The sequence below is a fragment of the Amblyomma maculatum genome, chromosome 11 (assembly GCF_055883805.1).
Source record: "Amblyomma maculatum isolate TAMU_Amacu chromosome 11, ASM5588380v1, whole genome shotgun sequence".
Taxonomy (NCBI): Eukaryota; Metazoa; Arthropoda; class Arachnida; order Ixodida; family Ixodidae; genus Amblyomma; species Amblyomma maculatum.
In genome coordinates, this window is record NC_139354.1 from 11,292,139 (window position 1) to 11,313,053 (window position 20,915).

Below are 20,915 nucleotides of genomic sequence, written 5' to 3' on the forward strand. Positions count from 1 at the left end.
ATATTTTTCACTTCTACTGTGGCACAATTATAACGAGTTTAAGGCACTGAAAATGCTTTCAGGCTTCTCAGAATCTCAAAAAAGCAATAAACAACCCAACGCCAGGTATTACACAATGTGCAGAAATCGATGGCGAAGTCTCGGCGCAGTGCCAGTCATAGCGAGGCGAGTACCATGCGTACCTTCGTGGAGCTCTACGAAAGCTTTACATGTAACTAGGCTGAGGCGCGTTAATACGCGAAAACTCAAGAGAGATAGGCCGCGTAAATAACCCCTCTGAGGCGCAAACAGCCCTTTGGATAGGCGCCTTGCGCTAGCTGTGCATGGACCGCTTGGGGGGTTGCTTTAATTACATGCATGCCTCTGAACCTTTTTTCTTGGTCTTACGCTGGTTTTTGCTTTCAAAGCCTCGACCGTTTAAGTGAGCAGTCTCGCTCGTAATTTTATTGAAATATAGAGTCCACGAGCTGGAAGGTCACACAGAAAGCTGAATTTGGGACTGCAGCAGCGTTCGAATTATGCCACAGCAGGTTGTGTCGGTGTTCGTCGTTCGGTACAGGTAAACGCGCTGATCTTGTTCCACTGTTCGACTGCCTTGCCTTTGACTTGTTTGCTTGCAGCCCTCGAGCCAGAGTTGTTGCCTGCTGGCGCAGTGGGGACTTTGCTTTCAACATAAGATGCGGTTGATTTCATGGTTGAAATGCTATATTCGGCTGCTTAGTAATTATGAATATGCACGTACCCAATTTCGTCTATTACTGTTTCTTCTTGAAAGTTAAGTGCTGCTTTCAATGAGATAGCAAAGGTTTTATAGTTTGTTCTCCTCTCTTTTAGTTGCTTGACGTGAATTTTTTACTTGTGCAGCCGTCAAAAACAGTAGCCGAGCGGACGGTTTCTCTCCCTATCATAAATAAACACTCGTACATAGCTATTTATTCTGTATATTTTAGTTTTGAGCCGGCGTAGAGCAAGCGGCCTTCCTCTCGAATCGGTGCATCGGATTGCCCGTACCACTCACACCGCAACCCCTTCTGGTGCATCATTGAAAGACGGCTGAAATTGTTAACTTGTCCGTGGCACCATACGATGCAAGCTACAAATAGCGGCGGTGACGATGCGTCGACACAGAGGGGCACACGGCAAGATTGATGTAGCACATACATTGAACATTTCGCCAGAAGGCACAGCGCAGAGCTTCTTTTCTAATTTTAGGCTACTGCTTACTCACAGTTGTGTCCGTGATATATTACGTCATTTCACAGTCACAAAAATGCAGAAAAAAGCGCCAGTCTACGCAGAGAGCCTGCGAGACACCCACTGCAGCTTAGGCAGAGCTGCCGGTGTACTACCCAATCAGCTTATTTTGGCCGCCAGGTGGCGGTGCCACTTTGTTCAAATGTAGAAACAAAAATTTAATAAATAGAGTGATGGTTTAGTTAACCAATCTAAATCAATAATTAAGATATAGGGAGAAAAATGAGCATGATAGCTACTGCTACCACCCCGTTTCAAAAAGGACGCTCCTATATTCCATCCATCCATCCAAACTCCAGCCCAAGGCTCCTATTTAGGACTGGCCCCAGTACACGAAGCAATGTCCTGTCCGGCATGAGATTTAGTGCGGATAGGGATTTACTACCCATACTTCAGAGAGACGCGTCTAATTCCGGATGGAGCGGCGGATACGGCCAACACACATCCGACGATAGCGTGTCAGCGCACTCAACAAATGTTGGAACCCTATAAAATAAACACGAGAGGACATGCAGTATTATCATACAAACAACATACTACTTCCTGGTTACGCTGAGGAAGTATATTTTATGTTAGTGGTTTGCTCCGGACGAGTGACCGATAAAGGTTTTGAGAGCCCAGTGCTTGAGGTCGCTTGGTAGAGAAGCAATAAGCAGTTCCCCGCTTCTGTCGCCTCTTGCCCGCAGGACTCGGGATCGGGGAACGAAGGGGACGCCGACCGCGTGGAAGGGGGTGGTCTCTACGTAGGAGACACTCTCTTCCTGCCCGAGGAAATCGTCCGCGACCCACTGCTGGGCCGGATAGCCGAGTGGGACTACCCTATCTTCGATCTCAACAGGCTAAATCCGGACACCATACTCAGCAAGGTGCGTCCATCTTTGGCTTTTTGATTCTCCGAATTCACCCGACCCTAAAACCTGCAAGGTATGTTTATGCGAACAAAAACTATTCACAAGATGTTATACATAGGTCATAGGTTTAGTTGTAACTTCCTCAATGAGCGCGAAAAGTTATTTGGTTTCAAACACTGTAGCGCAATGCATGCTGCGTTTGTTCAAACACTGTAGCGCAATGCATGCTGCGTTTGTTTCAGCGAGGTTTCCGATCCGGGCATGAATAACACAAATGCTAACTGCGTTGCTTAAGCATGTTCATTATCAAAGCATGCCATCATCTCTATTCCTTTTTCTCTGACAGGGATTAGAATTGGAGCCACCAAAGCTATCTGTAAGAGCTGAAAATTTGTTTGGCTGACTATTGCGCACTCGTATAGCAAAGAAAACAGTTGGAACTTGCAACATCCAGCTGGTATAGTCTTTAGGCGCATAAATGCAGGCCTACTATGTTAACTGAATTCGGGAAATTGATGCAAGGATTCTATTTACTCGCGTTGAGGTAAGTGGAAACCAGTGTCTAAGATAACATAGTAATAACGAAAAAGTGCCAAAGGCTACAGGTAATCATCAGTTGTCGCTCTGTGCCGGTTTCTATAGAAAACCCAGCTTCCCAAGTGATGGAAGTACGGCCGATAATTGAATACGCATGTCGCGCCAACACCCCTATTCAAGAATCTCGGCTGCATTCAACATTGCAGAGAGCAACCGACGCCTGTGTTGTTTGTGTTTCATTCGATACTTCTTAACAAAACTCCGCGCCAAAACTACGAAAAAGAGACTTCTAGTCAAATACTGTCCAAAAATTCCGCTCGAAAGGCCTTTTATTTTGCATGAAAAAATGCGTTATGTCGTTTACTAACTGAAATGTTCGCATGTTCCGCAGCGCGGGCGACATATTTGACATTCCAAACGGTAGCATCGCGCATTTTCAGTTTAGATCGTGTCGTTGAGCTGTTTGTTTTCAATATCAAAAATCATGGCGAGAAGACTCATTAGTAGAGATAGCTTTGACAGAGCTCTTCTCAAGGTATTGAAAGGCAGTAGTGCCTGCCCAAATGAAGTTTGTGCAAATGTGGACCTCGAAAGTCTTTCATCTCTAATTATTAAGCCTTCATTGCGACATCATTAGTACATGATAGTCGACGAAAAGAAGGCCGCTCTTAAAATAGAAAAAAAGAGGGGAAAATTTACCCAGCGCAACTCTAAACTTTTTGGAGTTGCGGAAACCTGCTGTAGTTCCGTAGTCCCGCAAGTGCAGATCGAGGAATTCTGAAACTGAACACATTACTGGTGTCTAACTAACGATTACTTTGACTTCTTTAACTAGAGTTTCCCTAGATTCATGATTTGATGTTTTTGATACATCGAGGCAGACGCAAAAATAAATTTGTCTCTTGAGCGTGAATGTTTCGTTCGGTGTTTTCCATGGCTGTACATAAATCAGGGCCCCGAAACAGTACTTATTTTTTGTTTGATACGATGTAAAATAGCGAATAATAGAACTGTGCAAAAATCTATATTTTGAATGCCAAACGAATGTGAAGATTGATTAACGTACGGCTGACTGAAAATCGAAACGAATATTTTTTTTTTTTTTTTTTTCAAATGTGTACTGCCAAGTTGACACTAATACACTGTTCTGCAAAACATGACCACAAAAATTAAGGCCACGTAATTAGATCTGTGCGGATATCAATTTTTGGCGCTTATCGAATTTGAATATCAAAATTAATGCAAACAAACTTTTTTTTGCCCATCATAAGCGTAGTTGACTGTTTCTGTAGCGCTTATCAGGCATTAAATAAGGAAGCAGGGATCACGTAGTAGTAAATACTTTATTAGTTAATACTTTCTTTGCTATCCTTGGTATACCAGTTGCTGTAAGTCAGAATAAGTCAAATTTCGCAGTTTGATTTATGCTTACATGGAAAAAAGAGTTTACTGAATACTGTCATGAATAATTTTAAAGCGGTCATTCTTACTGGAGGAGGAACGTCAGCGAGCGATTCACAACCAGCGTGACAAGACGGTTCGTGAAACTAATATCTGTCACACTAACAGTTTCGATCCTCATTAACTCTACCTGCATTCAACTCAATGTAGATCGAGGTTCTCACACGGCCACTTTGAAATGCAATCGAGCCCTAGCCTGCTTGGCTCGAAGCTGCTGCCTCGAGTGCTCTTGAGTTTTCAAGCACATTCGAGAGCGGGCGTCGCCACCCTCGACGTCACCTGTATATATCAAGTTTCGCAAAATATTAGTGCGCAATAACGTGTTACAAATATACAATCACACGTCACGTCGAGAGCTGACTGTGCCATAGCTGTGGAGTTCTTGTGTGAATTGCCATCTCTTTCTCGGATGAAGATGCTTATGTGAGCTGATATTTAACTTTATTGCTTAGCAAACTTTTTGTATGCTTTTCTCCGTGGTGGTGGCAATTTCATTGCAGCTCATACACTTTCCTTGGTGTGAAAGTCATGCCATTTCGCGTTTACGTTTTCTTTTTCTCTATCTTTCAGATGTGTTACCGCGTATTTTTAGAAGTTGGTCTGTTCGATGCCTTCAAAATCCCGGAGCCCGAGTTTCTCCACTACTTCCATGCACTCGAGAGTGGTTATAGGGAAAAACCATGTGAGTTCTTGAATATGTGCTTACATTTTACTGAGCATTTTATCAGGACTGTTGACGTTATCGAAGGCTAGTTAAAGAGACTTTAAGCCACCTTCTTCTCTTTGAGCCTGGTGAGTTACGGCTCTCAGTGCTCAGTCTGTACCATAGTGTCTGCTGCTGCCTCCTTACGCAGTCCTATGATGCGCTCAACGCGAATACCCGTTTTGTAATTGCTGTTCTTTCTCATCACCATGACTTAAGTAGTTGATTTTAAGGGGTCAGCCCTCGGCACTGATAGCGCCTTGGCTCGAGATAATGGCGAGACGTGGGTCTCAACGGGCAACGGCCCCAGTCGTGATCTTTGTAAGAAGGGGGGGGGGGGGGGGGGGTGCTGCCGAAAGCATATACGTCAAATAAATAGAAAATTGTAGTATACGGAAACGATAAGGAGAGCTCGGCAATCGCTTCTGGATGACACTACTCATAAGGGGTCCTACATATTCAAAGTGTTTCTCATTATCGTGAAAAGAGAGTTTTTCGTCGTCTTCACTATTTGCAGCAATTCTGGGTGTATCAAATGCTTCGGTTACATCATCGATATTATTAGAATTAGAGCAGTATCGAAGCCAGATATAGGTGCATTTTAAATTGGCTTTTTGATGCCGTCTTCAGATATCGCCTAAGCACACAATTCTTGGGTGAATGCAACATAAATTACTGGGTACCAAATGTGCCAGCAGTTTCTGGCAAGCCGATCTGGCGTTCGCGCAAGTACGCAGTGTCGCGTTCGTTGTTGGTGTCCGCACGCTTCGTTTGATCACGCGGGTCTGGATTTGTTGTTCTCTTGTCCTGAATTACCACACTTCACCGTTGCATTCCCTACATTCCGCACTTCTGTCGACTCTATATTTTATAGGGCCTAATACTGTTCTCTGGTCTTTCCAGTTGTGATGTATGGATGCGAGAGTTGGACTGTGAAAAAGGCTGACCGCCGAAGAATTGACGCGTTTGAATTGTGGTGCTGGCGAAGACTCTTAAGAGTTCCTTGGACTGCCAGAAGATCAAATCAGTCGATATTGTCGACCATAAACCCTGACTGCTCATTGGAGGGTCAAATTCTAAAGTTAAAGCTCAGCTACTTTGGTCATCTGATGAGAAGAGAGGAGTCGCTGGAGAAAGATTTGATGTTGGGAAAGGTTGAGGGTCGCCGGAGAAGGGGTAGGCAGCGAACGCGATGGTTAGATGGCATTCTCGAGGCATTGCAGATGAAGCTGTGTGATGTTAAGAAGATAGTGAGAGACCGGAAAGCGTGGCGTGACATGGTCCATAGGGTCACGAAGAGTCGGACACGACTGAACGCCTGAACTGAACTGAATACTGTTCTCTATAAAACCCCAAAATTGTGATGCTTCCATTTACAGGTCTTTACGATTGCTCTTCTCGACTACTCACCCCATTTTGTCACTGCTATCCATGTTTATTGACATCTTATTTCCTTGTCTACCACTCCTTTTTATTTCTTTATTTACCACTGCATCTCGTCCTCCAGATCACAATCGAATGCACGCCGCGGACGTCCTCCACGGGGTGTACTACTTGACATCGCAAGCCATCCCCGGATTCACTCAAGTGGTGCCGGACACCACAGACTCGCCGTTACACAAGACGACCGGAAATTTCTTAGCAGGTAACGCTCCCAAACACGCCCATTCCAGATATACTGCATTTGATGTTTATGCGATATCATTTTTTGTCTCATGGGCGGCATTGACAGAATAACAGTTTTAGGGGCGAGTTGATGCATAGTACTCAGAACTGCGGCGCAACGTACACAAACACGTGGATAGAAACACAACACAGGCGCACGCTATCAACATTATTATAAAACGGAACACGAACTTCCTCTTTAATACTCAACCATAACTTCCTCTCCTACTCCCAAGGACATCACGCTCGCACACCTCTTCTTTCCCAAGCAGATATCTAGGCAACAATAAATGCTAGCAGCACAAACATCCCAGTCCATTACTCACATCGTCCAAGCTGCTAACATTTATTAGCATCTTTAGGTAGCGAGTGGTGTCTACTACCTGAACTACGGGGTGGTATGTTGCACATTATTATAGCCACAGACGAACATGAGCATCTGCGGAGTGGCATCGACGTTTCTGGGCTTATCACGATGAGACTGCGGCGCCTAGTTAGGTTCTCGGGAGCGCTGCAGAGTAACAGGACCTACAGCCAGTCGACGAAGCATGCGGACAAGTTGAAGGTCCATTATACCTCCATCATTGCCTTTCCAGTAAACGCTAATGAGGACAGCAGTGACCAATCGGTATAGAAGCCGATTTTTGCTGCTCGTCTCGTTTTCACGTGTCGGCACAGTCTCGGTTCTTTCATAGCAAAAGCTGTTAGAAGCCCCCAAGAGCCCTGACAAAACGCACCCTCGCGTCACCAATGCGACCTGCGAACGATGGACTCCCTGGAACCGCCGCATGCTCGCGTTGGCATCCAGCGCACGGTCACATGACCGGCACATGGGGACGTGAGCGGGACGTCCGCTGTGCCTCATCGTGAACCTCTTTTCGTCAGATTTGAGCTCCTCTTCTTTCTTTGACGTGGTGAACTTCGAATTCAGTGCGGCACTCTTGGTTCAAACAGCCAGAAGCGTCGATTATAATCAGAAGCCGATCCGCGTTGCTTTGGCTGTGTACATCGAAGAACGTACTGATTTGGCTGTTGTTTTCAATTAATCCTCATTATTGTTCCAGCATTTATGTACTTTCCTAATGGTTTCCTGCTGAAGCTTTGGCTTTCAAGTACCATGCAGAATAGAAGGTGAAATAAAGGCGCCAGTTTCTTATGCGCTGCAATGTTCTCGCTTTCCGCCCCACTTTCTTTTCCGTCGACCATACGAAACAGGAGCAAAATATTTTCCTTGCGCTCCCTAAAACCTAAGAGTGCTTTTCGATAACTCCCTATGCAGGCCGAGGATTTAGAATGTGTTTGGTAATACCGAAAGAGGAGAATGTCCATTTTTTGTTTTTTTAAAGCAGAAAAGTCTGAGAATAGCATGCATGTGCCCACAGTCCCAAGGTTTTGAACAGTTTTAACTAAAGAGGCTGCTTGTCTTCACGTTTTTCTGTGAGAAAAAAAAAAGGCGCGAGAAACGAGAGGCAAATCAACCGCCCTTTGCCGAGGCTGCAAACTCAGCATTGTTTTGGTACTGGAGTTAGGATGAGGGAACGAGTCCTACGGGCAAGAAATATAGTAACGGCCAAAAGTCGCGCTAGTTGATGCTCGGTGATGTCGAACGATCAAAAAAAAAAAGTTCGAAAGTGACAGCATAACAGGAGATGGAAAACAGAACCAACCATCTTACGTTCACTGCTCTCTCTCTCTCTCTCTCTCTCTCTCTCTCTCTCTCTCTCTCTCTCTCTCTCTCTCTCTCTCTCTCTCTCTCTCTCTCTCTCTCCATGTTTATTTATAGCTAACAGGTGTTTTACCACTACAGTGCTTTCTTACATTGCTTCTCGGAAGCGCATGCACCAGGAATGGCGTTGTTATTGTTATGCCAGGAATTTTGGTAAACACGTGTCATGGACGCCTTTCTCATTTGCAGAGGAAACCTATGGTATTATGGGAGCCAACTTTCCGGCGTTAGAACTCATGGCACTGTACACAGCAGCAGCCATGCATGACTATGACCACCCAGGCAGGACGAACGCCTTTCTGGTCTCCACGTACGCACCACAGGTGAGAGATCTTGCCTGTCTTTTTCAGTATTGTGGGCCGGCAAAACATGACTAAGTATCGGTGTAAAGAAAGATTTCTTCTTTCTGTGACGATCCCAGTCATAAAAAGAAACTAAAAAAGAACTGCTGTTACAACAATTTCTCTACGGTTTTTGACAGTGAACCGGTTGTGACAACAGAGCATTTGTTAGTAGCGTCAGCGTTTGCCTATAATGTTGCTTGCAGTGTTGTACAAAGATATTTTTTCAATGTTGCTTATTATTGTGGAGTGTTTTTATTTTCTTACTGTGGTGACATGCAACGTTGGCAATAATGCAGCCTCAATGCACTAGCAATCTCTGCTCATTTTCACGATTGAGAAGTGCAGTGAATTGAAATGAAATTAAAAACCTGCGCACTGCACCACACAATACGGAGCCTGACTTTTGCTGGTGCTGTGTCAGTGAGAGTAAGTTCTTTTCGCAGGCCGTTTTGTACAACGACCGGTCGGTGCTGGAGAACTACCACGCGGCGTCCGCGTGGACACTGTTCCTGTCAGAGTCCAAGTTCAACTTCCTCGTGCACTTGGACAAGGCCGAGTTCAAGCGGTTCCGCTTCCTTGTCATCGAGTGTATTCTCGCCACTGATCTCAAGAGGCATTTCGAAATCCTTGCCGAGTTCAACGCCAAGGTAAACCTGTCTCTGTTTCTGGAAGCTACATCGTGTTTTACTTTGTGAGGTGGCTTAGTTGCTGCTCATTGTCAAACGACCGACCCCACCACGTGGTCGTGCGCGCTAGCGATCGTACGCCGACCATGGTGGGCCGTACTGTTGGGAGCAAAGGAATTGTGCTATGTACAGACAAGGAACCACTGCTACCAGGAGCTCACACCTGACAGTCTCCACTATCCTTTAAAAAGACCTTTAAAAAAACCATCGCCGATATGATTTCTATGTACATCGATGATGACCAAAAGAAGTCAGACCAGATACTACCGCATGTCTCATTCGCATATAACTCCGCAGTGCAGGAGACGACGCGCTTCACACCGTTTGGTTTGGTGTACGATCGCGAAGCAGCGACCATGCTTGACGCAGTGTTTCTGCCAGGCACCGCCCACCCATCAGTCGCTGGCGCTGACCAGTTCATTCGGCACACTGAGGCCGCCAGCTAGCTGGCTAGGCTGAGAACCCGTGCACAGCATGTGAGTGATGCTCAACGCTACAACCTTCGTCACAGGGAGGTAATTTACAACCCTGGCGATCAAATTAGGATGTGGACTCCAGTCCGCCAGCCGGGTCGCTCCGATTAGCTTCTGCGCCGCCTCTTCAGCGACGTAACTTACGAAGTGATGCCGCAAAGGACTTTTCGCTCCTCCTGACGGCAGGTGCAATCCGAAGTCGCACACTTTGCCAGAATGAAGTCCTTTCACACCGGCTAGGCTAAGCCACATATATTTTTCTTTCCTTCCAGTGACTGCTTCTCCCTACTTTTTCATGTTAACTTGTTATTCACGTACTCTGCGGTTCTGCTTCTCCTCATTTCTCCACGCGGCATCGGTACCATGCCTTTTCCAACGGGATGGGAAATGACACTGTGTTAAACAGGCGCCGCCATGTGGTCGAGCTCGTGAGACTGGCACGCGCTCAACTTCTCTCTGGGAGTATACGCTAGCGATTTGGCTAACCTTGCCGTGTTTGCTTTCGCCAGTGCTTCCGTTTTGGTGCCCAATAAGTCGGCCTTCTTAGCTCTACTGGCTTCTGTGACAATAGCATGGCTTATAGCACTTATTGATTGACTGATTGGTCCTTTTTCTCGCTCAAGGCAAACGACACGGATGCCCCGGGGATCGACTGGAACAACGAGACGGACCGGCTGCTGGTCATGGAAATGGCCATCAAGCTGGCCGACATCAACGGACCCTGCAAAAGGCACGACATCCACGTACAGTGGACGTTCAGGATAGCCGAGGAATTCTACGAACAGGCACGTTTCCTCGCTGTCTTTTCGATTTTCTTTCTTTTTGTACTAGGCTAACGCATAACGGGAGAACGAATGCTTAAAAATCACAATACTTCTCCGCCTTGTAGGTACATTGAAATTCATGTTCTTTCCTGTAAAGCACGAACCATCGGCTCAATAGTGGCACTGTGTTGGCAGTGGCCCTACAGAGGAGCCAGGAGCTTTCAAAGCAATCCAATATTGGGTCGACGGTTTATGCGGCATGGGTTTTTGACTCTCCAAAAACAGTTTAAAAATCGCACCAGAGCTGGACGATTAAACAGGTTGTCACTCTAGCACTGCATGTGACAACACACGAGGCGAAATCGAACCCTGCGCCTACATTCTCTTTACTACTATTGCGCGCAGGGCGACGAAGAGGCGACGCTGGGTATGCAGGTGTCGCCCTTCATGGATCGCTGCAACCCGCAGCTGGCCAAACTACAGGAGTCCTTCATCAACCATCTCGTGGCTCCACTCTGCAACGCTTACGGCGAGGCAGGCCTCCTGCCGGGTCACTGGGTAGAGGCGTCCGACAGCGAAGATGAAGGCAAGACATGCCTCCACTTTCAACCGCTCGATTAGCTAGGACAGATGTCACTTCCGAGTTGGGCCGAGCTGTGCGGTTACTTATGCTAGTGGCAGCAGTGATAACTGCGAAAGGTCCATCACATTTAATGCGTTAGCATAAAAAAGCTCATTATCACTAAAAGCGCAGGGCGTTGACGTGAGAGACCTCCAACCCCCGGGCATCCTAATTCTCTCTTTCACACTCTCTCTCTCTCTCTTTCTTACGAGCGTCCGCTTACGTACCAGCCTCAACTTTCCAAAGGCCTCCTTCCACTCAAGACACCTCTAGAAGCCTCCCTATGCCTCAAACTCATGATGAGCGCAAATTCACGAGTGTACATGGGTTATCTGGCAGCTCAAGCTGCGTAGAGGAAACGCGAACGGCAGGCGAATCTTTTGGTAACACGTCCGCCGCTGCATGATTCGAACGTCTGGTCGTCTCATATTTCGTAGCTGACAATGGCCGTGTTTTGCGCAGCAGCGTCCTCCAGAAAATCCGGCGTCGGCGTCGTGAGCGATAAATGCCTCTGGCCTATCGTAGCTTGCTGGCCTGACACTGATTGGCCCGCGGGTTGTGTGACGTTGCGAAATCACGTGACATGGTAGAATTGGAAGGGGCTAACTCGGGTTGCTCCTTGTGATCATATGGTGAATATGGAATCGAACCCACCGGATCGTCGAGATCCTGAATTAGAAATACTATTCTAGGAGTGAGCGATCATGGGCTAAATGGTAAAACGTGGTTTTTAAAACATAACAACGCAGGGGAGACAAGATATAAAAGAAGTATACAACACGAGCGTAGACCAGCAACCTATTTATTGAAGCAATGCATTCTCACTTCAAGAGCATGACGCCGCACGTTCACATGGCTCGTAGAAAGCGGAACTTTATGCCAGGTGGTCTTTCACAAATGAGGTAGCTAGCTTACGACAGTATCGTAATGAGTGCGTGGGGGGTACAGTAGGCGTCAATTATGCAATTAGGGGCTAAGCTAGAAGCATTATAATGCATCGTGGTGGCAGTGGTGAAAACGTTTAATTCACAATTCGGGGAGGATTTGATGTTTCTGGAGTCCGTAGTCCGGGACTCCATGTGCTGCCTCGGCGTCCCGGCTCTCTAGAGGAAATGCTCCTGATCCCCCCGAAGTTTGCGCTGAACAGAGCCGCTTGCCCCATTAGAGTAGTTGAGTTATTGACATAATTTCCATACTTTTTTTGGCAGGCCCATCCCATGTCATACGTTCGACATCCGCTTCATTTCGGCAGAACTAGCAATCATTGCTGTACATTAGATTCTGGATTCATAATATGTAATTAGATGGGTGATAAAAAATCCACGCATGTATTAGCCTGAGATGAACTTCTTTAGAATTGTTGAGAACCTTGACCAGAGGGGGATGACTTCTGTGTATACGTTCGAGTCTGTGTTGTTGTAGCATGTCTGCATATGTAATAAGCGTGTGTGAGTATTCTAGCTAACTGGGAGTAAAATGAAGAACTCGACAAGAAATTGCTCGGGCAACTATGCGTGCACTCATTCCCAACCATTCTTTGATGGCAGGGGCCGAAACTGCCTCGAAATTCTGAGCAAGCGCCCCCACCCGTGCAAGGACGCCGGCTAACTTCACTGCTAATTTCACATTTTCGCACCTTTCCGTGAAAGTGTTTGTTTCTGGCGGGAAAATTTACTGACCATTTTGAATTTCGGTGCCGTTCCAAGACAGCGTACTCTGCGCCCCCTACTTTGCCGGTAATCTCGACTTACGCGAAGGGATGCGCTGATTCGGAATTTTACAGTAAGACTTATTTCTCGTGTGTGCTTGGCGTTGTCGACGGCAAGCCAGGGGTTTCCACAACAGTTTTAATTAGCTGGGGGTCCAAATCTTAGTGAGGGCGGGAGGAACTTCAATGTTGAGGGTTTTTTCCTCAACATTTTTTTCCTTTTTTCCTCGTACTACAGAATACTGGAACCGACTGCCACCTCACTTAACAAATAGCATCGACTCGATTGACCTAATTGAGTCTTGACTACCTTAACTAACCTGTTGTTGTGTTGCTGCTTTAAATATTTGTGTGTTTTAAATAACACAAAAAAACGTTTTCGCTTGTACTGCCGATTTCACTGACGTTTTTCATTTGATTATTGTACCAAATGTTCGATTTTTCTACCCCTGGCTGCCATGATTATTCTGTTCTAGCTCTGTATAATTTTTTCTTTATATATGATGTAATAATATTGTTGTTGCCACTCCTGCTTGGGCCCACCAAAGGGTCTGCAGTATATTGTAAATAAAAAAAATAAATAAAGGGCAGGATAAGTGGTAAATATGTTTGTTTGCCATAGGCGTAACAAAAAAAAATCGTTATGAATGAAGACAAGGCATTGAAAAAAAAAAAACAAGAATGCGTCTAGGGAATGTACAGGGACATCCTTCGACACGCCCTGCAAGCGATGCAATCCTCCTTTTGTTAATTTTACTCGACGATAGTGTTCAGGCCGGCTCATGCTTCAGTGGCTGTCGGATTCCAAACAGAAGCAGGAGTACATAATTTCTGGGCGGTTGCATTAAGTTGTATGGACGTCGGCGACTTGTTCGTTTTGCTTTTACACGTAGCCTAGCGACATCATCGCTGTGTTCTGCAAAGTATCTCAAGAGCCGATGTCCGGCGGAGGATGATATAATCCGGCATGAAATACTCGATATGAAGAATTTTTGCCTTCATTTTAACGTGGGAGGATAGCCTGCTCATATTTATTTCGTAAGGAGCAAAGAGAGCTAGATAACGGCGCGCCGCAATCGCGAAATAAATAGCAGACGACCGGCCGTAGACTCGCACGTAAACAATGCTGGCTAGCAGACGACGCGAGCGCGCATACACTGAGTAGGGTTCGCCTCTACGCCGCAAGGTGGCGACTTTGCTCGATCTCGAATCCAGTAGTTTTACTGCCGCTATTTCCACCTTGGGGAGCAGGCCGTGCGGCGTTTATGCATCTGTGTGATGGAGCAAGGTTCGTGTGACTTGGCCGGACCGAAGCCATATAGAGCAACATAACCGACAAGAGGAGAGAGATTCGGCAGCCAACGGCTATCTGAAAGTTTGCTGTAGGCATGTCCGCTTCGCCGTCTCAGACAAAAGTAGGCCGACGGAGCCTACAGGAGTGTCCCATTTTGTCTGTTATAGTATTACTCTGGGCCGAAGCGGCGGCGCCTCTTTTTGATCGCTTTGGTCCTCACCTCCTGCAGAATTCGTTGTGACTGGCGTTACGAACAAATAAAATTCAAATGCTATGAATAGTGACAAAATGCGATCCGTGCAGCTTAGTCACACCTGCAGTGTATCGCCTCCGCATCTACATTTTTGTGTGTGTGAGAATCTCTTTAGTATCAGGGATCATCAACTGTATGCACCAAAATTCAGGTAGCGAGTTTTATGATTTAAAATTAATTGCCTTTTGAGGAGCCGCAAGGCACGTAATGCTTCTGCCATCTCTGTACTTTCGCAGAGATCAATCAAGACAGAGCTTAGGCGTTGATGGCATTGCATTTAAAGAGCAGTGTCGCACTAAACAGGTGCAATAATCAATTTAAATGTTTGGCTTAGATTCGATTGTATTGAGCATTTTTTTCTGTGGGATGAGCAATTCCTTCCATTACGAGATTTTGCAGCTTGTCGTTTTCTTCTCCGCTCGCAATGCTTGCCTTTCTATTCTTTATTGTTATCTCGACAACCTTAATTTTTTTCTTGCTGTCTGGAATTTGCCTCCAAACTTCCCTTTCATCTTCCTCATAGGCGGCACCGACAAAACAGATTCTCAAACCGGAAGAGACACGGAAGAGGAAACGGAAGGAGAAACATCTGCAAGCGGTAAGCACCGTGTATTTGCCATCGGCACTGTTCACTTAAGATATCAGGGCAAGTGTGGTGTAATTCCTAAAAAGCGTTTCCCGGGAATGTGCCAATAGAAGTTTTTCCGTACTTTTCCTAAACCTTTGGCCTAAGCGTAAGCAAATGTTCTCAGTGAGCGTTTGAGGAGCCGAGCCAATTTTTCTGCTCTTCTTTGATTCTCGTATTATGCGAATAAGGGAAGGGGTCAAAGCCCCTGTTACAGGTGCGTATTTCTTTTCTTTTGCTCTTTTTCTTTTTTTGAATTCAGCCGAATACATGCTGGTAATAAAAGCGCGAAAGGTTTTACCCGAACGAACCTCAGAGCTGTCCAAGTTGCAATGTGGTATGCTAGGCATGTAAGTTAGAGCAACTCTACACCACTACGTAGTAAAACATTATGCAAATAATTTGGTCAATATAAGCATGTAAACGTTTTCGATGCGGAACAGCTATACTTCTGCAGTATTAATTCAAGCTCTGTTCTCGACAGTAATGCTAAAAAGTATTGGGCTATAAATTTAGCAGATAAACACGGCACTTATTACTAATTTATCGTGATCCGCGGTGACCTGTAGTACTCCGCTGGCTAGTCGCAACAGCAAAAGAAGTCAGCTTTTTTTAATCGAAACCAGAAAACTTTAACAAGTCTGCTCTTTGCCACCGACAAGTTTTCTCTTTGAGTAGTATTCGGCCATAGATTTCATTCTACTGTACTTTAGCATCCGATATTCATGATTAGTGGCAAAATCTTAACCACGGACATTGCATTAAGCGGCATGATAGCCACTATTCCTGTCGTATCCTGTCTGCGCCTGCCACTTCGCTAGCAGTAATGAATTTAAGGTTCCCATAGCAACTAGCCACTTTAAAGTTCAATGTATACGAGAGGCTCATCCTTACTTACTTCGGTGGCGGAGCTGATTGTCCCTTTGTTATTGTTAAATCTTGGATTCACATCTTCCGCCGACACCTACATGTTCTACTCAGCATATCGTGAATTAGAGCTAAAGGCGACAAAAACGAAGCCACGCTCAGAACATTCAAGCTAAGAGACTCTGTCTGCTAGGAACTCATCCAGAAGTTGACTTTGGTCTTTTTAATGCCTGCACCAGCAGGGCCTGGCTCGTTTTATTATTATGTTTTATTTGGTTTAGGATTTACGTCCAGGTTTTCTAGCCATTGCTGGGGCCATTTCGTTACCATAGGTTTTTGGAAGGCAAAGTGCACAAATCTACTTGACAGTACACTATAACTTAACGCACTTTCGGTTTCGGGGTTTGTCTCATTCAAAAAGACAGAGAAAAGCTCTGCAAATGGTTGTTACTCTCTACGAAAAACTTGTTCGTTTTGCATGTATTCATGTCTACAAACCCTTAGGTGTTTGTGGAACTTGGCACTGCGCTGTCGTTTAACTACGCGCGTTCCACATCTCTACTTACGGCTCCATGCAGGTATGCTAGGTTGTTCATTGCAAACATCATTTGTTATGCTATGTGTTGTATTGTTCTGATTTAGCGAGTAGTCTGTGTGCTATGAATTTACTACGCCTCCTGATGTTTTTGTTGTTGTTCTTTGTGTGCGTTGATATTTAACAAAAGCCATAGTGGTAAATGTCCAGTACGCACGTATTTCAATCGTCGTGTGTGCTTTACAGTATTTCTTGTCGGTTTGATCATACGGAGCACCTTCATTATTATTTTTATTCTTTTTTGATGTGACTCGTGTAAAAAAATTATTGCTACTCCGCTTCTGCAACAACTTAAAGAGAAAGGTACGAAAAGAAAGCATGGAAACCTGGAAATTATTAGATATGACCCTGACTGCACTCATAAGACTACAAAATAAGCATGCTAATCTGTCCCACGTCTCATCAGCTGCCGCTGTGTATAACGCGCATCCGGTTTTTGCAAATTTGCTGTCGATGTCAGTCATAAAACATGACTCATAACTGTATCACGCGCACTCTCAACCATATCTTTCTCGTTAATCAAGGACTAAGTTAAGGCAACTTATAGAACTTCTAGTCAAGGCCACTAAACAAATCAACTTTCGGGTGGTGTACTGGGTGGTGCTATAAAATGTGCGAACTGCGTTTGTATTTTGCTCAACCAGCGCCATTTTATCAATGTACACCGTGAGAAAGTCATCTTAAAGGCCGTCCAATACCGCTTTATTTTTTACCGCGCACCATAAGGCCGATTCTGAAATTTAAAAAAAAATAGGCCGGCATTTAATTTTGAAATCTTAATAGACAACTTCTCAATTCAATAGTGCATCCTAGATCCAAATATAACAAAGTTAATTAAACATTCCATTTAATTAATCGTGGTTCGAATCCGTTGTACTCGTCACGCAAATAATGACCGCCCATGCAAAGGTCTGCATAGACAGCACTGAAGTATCTTGCTTAGCTCTGAATATGCAAATGTGTTTTGAATACTCTGAAACACCCAGTATTTTTATTCCTTCTTGAATTCTTGTTCCAATTTCTTTCTTTGAATTCTCGACCGCGATAGTTCGGCTTTGTGAACGTCGCCATCCGACTAGTAGTAAAGTTGTGAAATGCTAAATCGGGGTGCAGTCAGGTGAGTATCTAGTGCTGGTTTCATTTGCCTGCTCCGAATAGCTGCTAAATTTTTGCTCCTGTTTTCAACTTCAGTGGCAGTTTTGCAGCTGCCGTTGTGTATTTTTTTTTCTTACTAGAAGGTTGCAGGCGTCTCAGCAGTTTTGATTCTCCTGTATATTTTGTACATTTTTCCTGTACCTAGAAAATACCAGCATGCGCATCCCTTCCAGTGTTGTTAGGTATTTGTAGCGTCAGCCATGTTGTATGCGTGCCTTGTGTCAGGAAGACGCGATTATTAGATGTGTCTCTTTATTTTGTTCTCTATGTGTGTGTGCTTTCCACCTGTTATACATTTTTGTTCACTGTCTCACCCTCTCAGCAGGTGTAGAGTCCCGTTAGTCACTAACGCTGTTGGCTTTCCTCACTAGATGGTGGAGGTATGCGATTCTACAGTTTGAAGGCAATAGCATGGTGTGGTACGTAACGGCTTGCTCTTTACGACATTCAGCGCAGGGAAAGCCTACCTTTTTTCATAGGCAACTTCCTGTCTTCTTTTACCAATAGACTACCCAATGTAGCGCACATATCACCCTCCCTTTTTGGTCACGCACATCGTCACCGTGCACGTCAGAGTGATGTCCACCTTCCATTCTGTTCTTGCCTCGGCCCTAAGTGTTCAGTTGTCACCTGCACTTTAAATCGTCTGTGGTTCCAAGCATCAGCTGCCTGCGGAGATGGCTACACTGCCTTGAATGTGTCCTGCTCAAACTAACGCTTGTCGAGGTTGAAGTCGAGAGGCCGAGGTTGTCTATAGCTAATGGCGAATCAGCCTCAGCCTCTCAGCCTCAAACTTCAGCTCTTCTCGCGCAAGCCTTGTGCTTTCCAGCATAATATATCATGCACTATCGGTGATGTGAATGCTGTCACCCTTCTTTTTTCTGTCATGCATTTTCTTCCTATTCCATGGGAATGCACAAATATTTATAGTGTTTGGGTCTGTCATGAACTTTTTTATGTTTAAGACATGACCAGCTCTCTGATACGTGATACAGACGCTTAGATCTGACATTATTAAAGAGAATGACTGCGTCACGTATGCATTTCTTACTGCAAACAGTGCATATCTAAATATAACACTTATGGTTTGCTAAATACCACTATTAACAGTCACCCATGTTTGCAAATTCCTTGATCATCAGAAGGCTGGTCTTTGTCACTGAACTGATCTTTGGAATAAACTATTATTATTGTTACAGAGGGTGCATCTACTTAAGGCTGTATTTTTCTTAGTGACTGTATTAAACCATACTTATGTTACAGAATATTCTTAATCTGTCAGTGTTTTTCAAGTTTCCGGTGGTAAATACAAACGCACGATTACCTCTTGGAGTTTGTTAAGCTTCAGTGCTTCGATTGTTACACATGTGCCTGGGTAACCATCTTGATCTTGAGCGTGTTTCAAATAATCATCTACCTTTAATAAAGCACGTGTCAGCCTGGACAGTTATATTGTCAGAGTCCTGGACGAAGGACGATGCCGTCCTTCTTCCTAAACAACTTGCAGTTTTTCGCCAACATCACAGCCTAACCGCGGCTCCCAAAACAACCTATGCAAGTTGCTCAAATCCTGCAGTCCAGGAGCAATGTTACATATCTTAGTCAAAAGGTCATGGTAGCTGGAGGGTGGGTACTGCACCATTTCTATTCACAGGATTCGAATTTGGCGTGGTGCAAGAGAACACGTGCTGCGGGGTGGATTGATACCAAAGCTCTCTGTGTCCGATGCTATGATTATCTATGAAATCTGTGTACTAAATTCTGCCCCTCTGACTAGACAGAACTTCTGCTAGCCACGTGCGGTGTTCGGCGGAACTGCTAAGCGCCGCTCACAACACATATAATGACGAAATTAAACGTTGCAAGGCCATGGGGACATCAGATTTTTTCAGCGGCTTCGCTGCGAGTGCTGAAGGAGTTCTAGAGCTGAAACGCAGATTTTTTAGCCACTTCTTTCTCCCCAGGAGAGAGTGACATGCCTGAGGGCTCTTTCTATTTCTCTTTCTCCTCAAAAACACGGCTGCCCGGCAGGTCGACCGTGGAAGAGGCCCAGTCAGCAGCTTCAGCCACGGAAGGTGAGCTGCCTCCAGACCAATCACCTCCAGGACAACTACGAACACTGGGTGAACATCTTGAAAGAGGAGAACCGGCTCAAGGAGCTACAACAGCAACAGCAGGGAGGCGCCGCCGCTTCATCGACGTCCCCGCGGGCAGCCACGGCGCCGGCCGAGCCTGCGCTCGACGACCAGGCCTCGGACGGAGAGGACGACGACGAAGAGGAAGAAGACGAGTCCGAGTCCGGCGGCGAAGATGCCGGCGGCGTCGTGGGCGCTGAGGCGGCGGCACCGTCTCCGCACCAGGACGAGATGGAGACCATCCAGGAAGTGGAGGAAGGCGCTCTCGGAGGTCAGGGCTCAACCAAGACGTCGCCATGCGTGAGTACGATCTTTAGTGCTGCTTTTTGCGATTGACAAAAAGAAATGGTGGTAACGAGGAGGGTATAGTCAAGAAAGGCAGATTGACAGGCACAGACAACGTTGCACGTGTGGCGGAAGGTGAGACATTGGAAAGAAAAAGGGCGCACAGAAAAACGGACGAAAGACAAAGAAAGTATGTACTCCATCTGCGCACGCTATTCCCTACCTGTGGTCACAAACCAGCAAGCCAACATTTAGATATAATGCGCAGAGTGCGTTCTGTATCTAATCTTGTATTTGAGTAATCTGGACTGTGAGCTTTTTCATATCGTCCAATGTTTCACGCCATTCGTGGTGCGATTAAAATATTGATCTCTGTTGGTGGATGTCGGGTTCTGTTCGGAAAAAAAAGTGTGGCATTTCGAACTTTCCGTGATCTACAAGAGGGTTTCGCTATTTGACCCTTAGTTCCTGCATACTTCATTTTCCTTCTGCAGTGGTACTACTAACTTGAGCCCTCTGGACCTCCACATACGCAGCGGAAGAAATTCTTTTTCACTAGGCGCTTAGTTCTGGATTTCAATTTATTTGCTCAGGTTAGAAGAGCTTTGATCTGTCCAGCGAATGCGAAAAGAGAAAATATGGCCCTTTTTGTTTATGCGAAGGGTTTTTTGTATGTTTCTGCACACAGCGATACAATATTCAGTTACCAATAACTCGACCTAACTCAACTCAAGGGAAAGAAAGCGTAGCAGGGGGAGGCAGAAAGTTAGGTGGGCTGATGAGGTTAAGAAGTTCGCAGTTAGTTGGAGTAATATGGGAGAGGCCTTCGCCTTACAGTGGGTATACTCCAGCTGATGATGATGATGAACTCAACCTAACAAAGAATATCATCCCAGTTGAAGGGTGAGTGAC

At 45.4% G+C, this 20,915-nt stretch overlaps 1 protein-coding gene across 2 annotated transcripts in view; it reads left to right on the forward strand.

The window, feature by feature from the left end:
- Window positions 1-20,915, forward strand: part of LOC146172856 (cGMP-inhibited 3',5'-cyclic phosphodiesterase 3A-like) — a 309,367-nt gene that overhangs the window by 276,741 nt on the left and 11,711 nt on the right. For both annotated transcript variants that reach the window (XM_084583823.1, XM_084583825.1), the window contains 9 exons: window positions 1,941-2,120; window positions 4,674-4,785; window positions 6,314-6,451; window positions 8,387-8,520; window positions 8,985-9,188; window positions 10,324-10,485; window positions 10,870-11,050; window positions 14,865-14,939; window positions 19,615-20,018. In XM_084583823.1, the coding sequence (XP_084439949.1) occupies window positions 1,941-2,120; window positions 4,674-4,785; window positions 6,314-6,451; window positions 8,387-8,520; window positions 8,985-9,188; window positions 10,324-10,485; window positions 10,870-11,050; window positions 14,865-14,939; window positions 19,615-20,018 (1,590 nt within the window). The remainder of the gene's footprint in view (window positions 1-1,940; window positions 2,121-4,673; window positions 4,786-6,313; window positions 6,452-8,386; window positions 8,521-8,984; window positions 9,189-10,323; window positions 10,486-10,869; window positions 11,051-14,864; window positions 14,940-19,614; window positions 20,019-20,915) is intronic.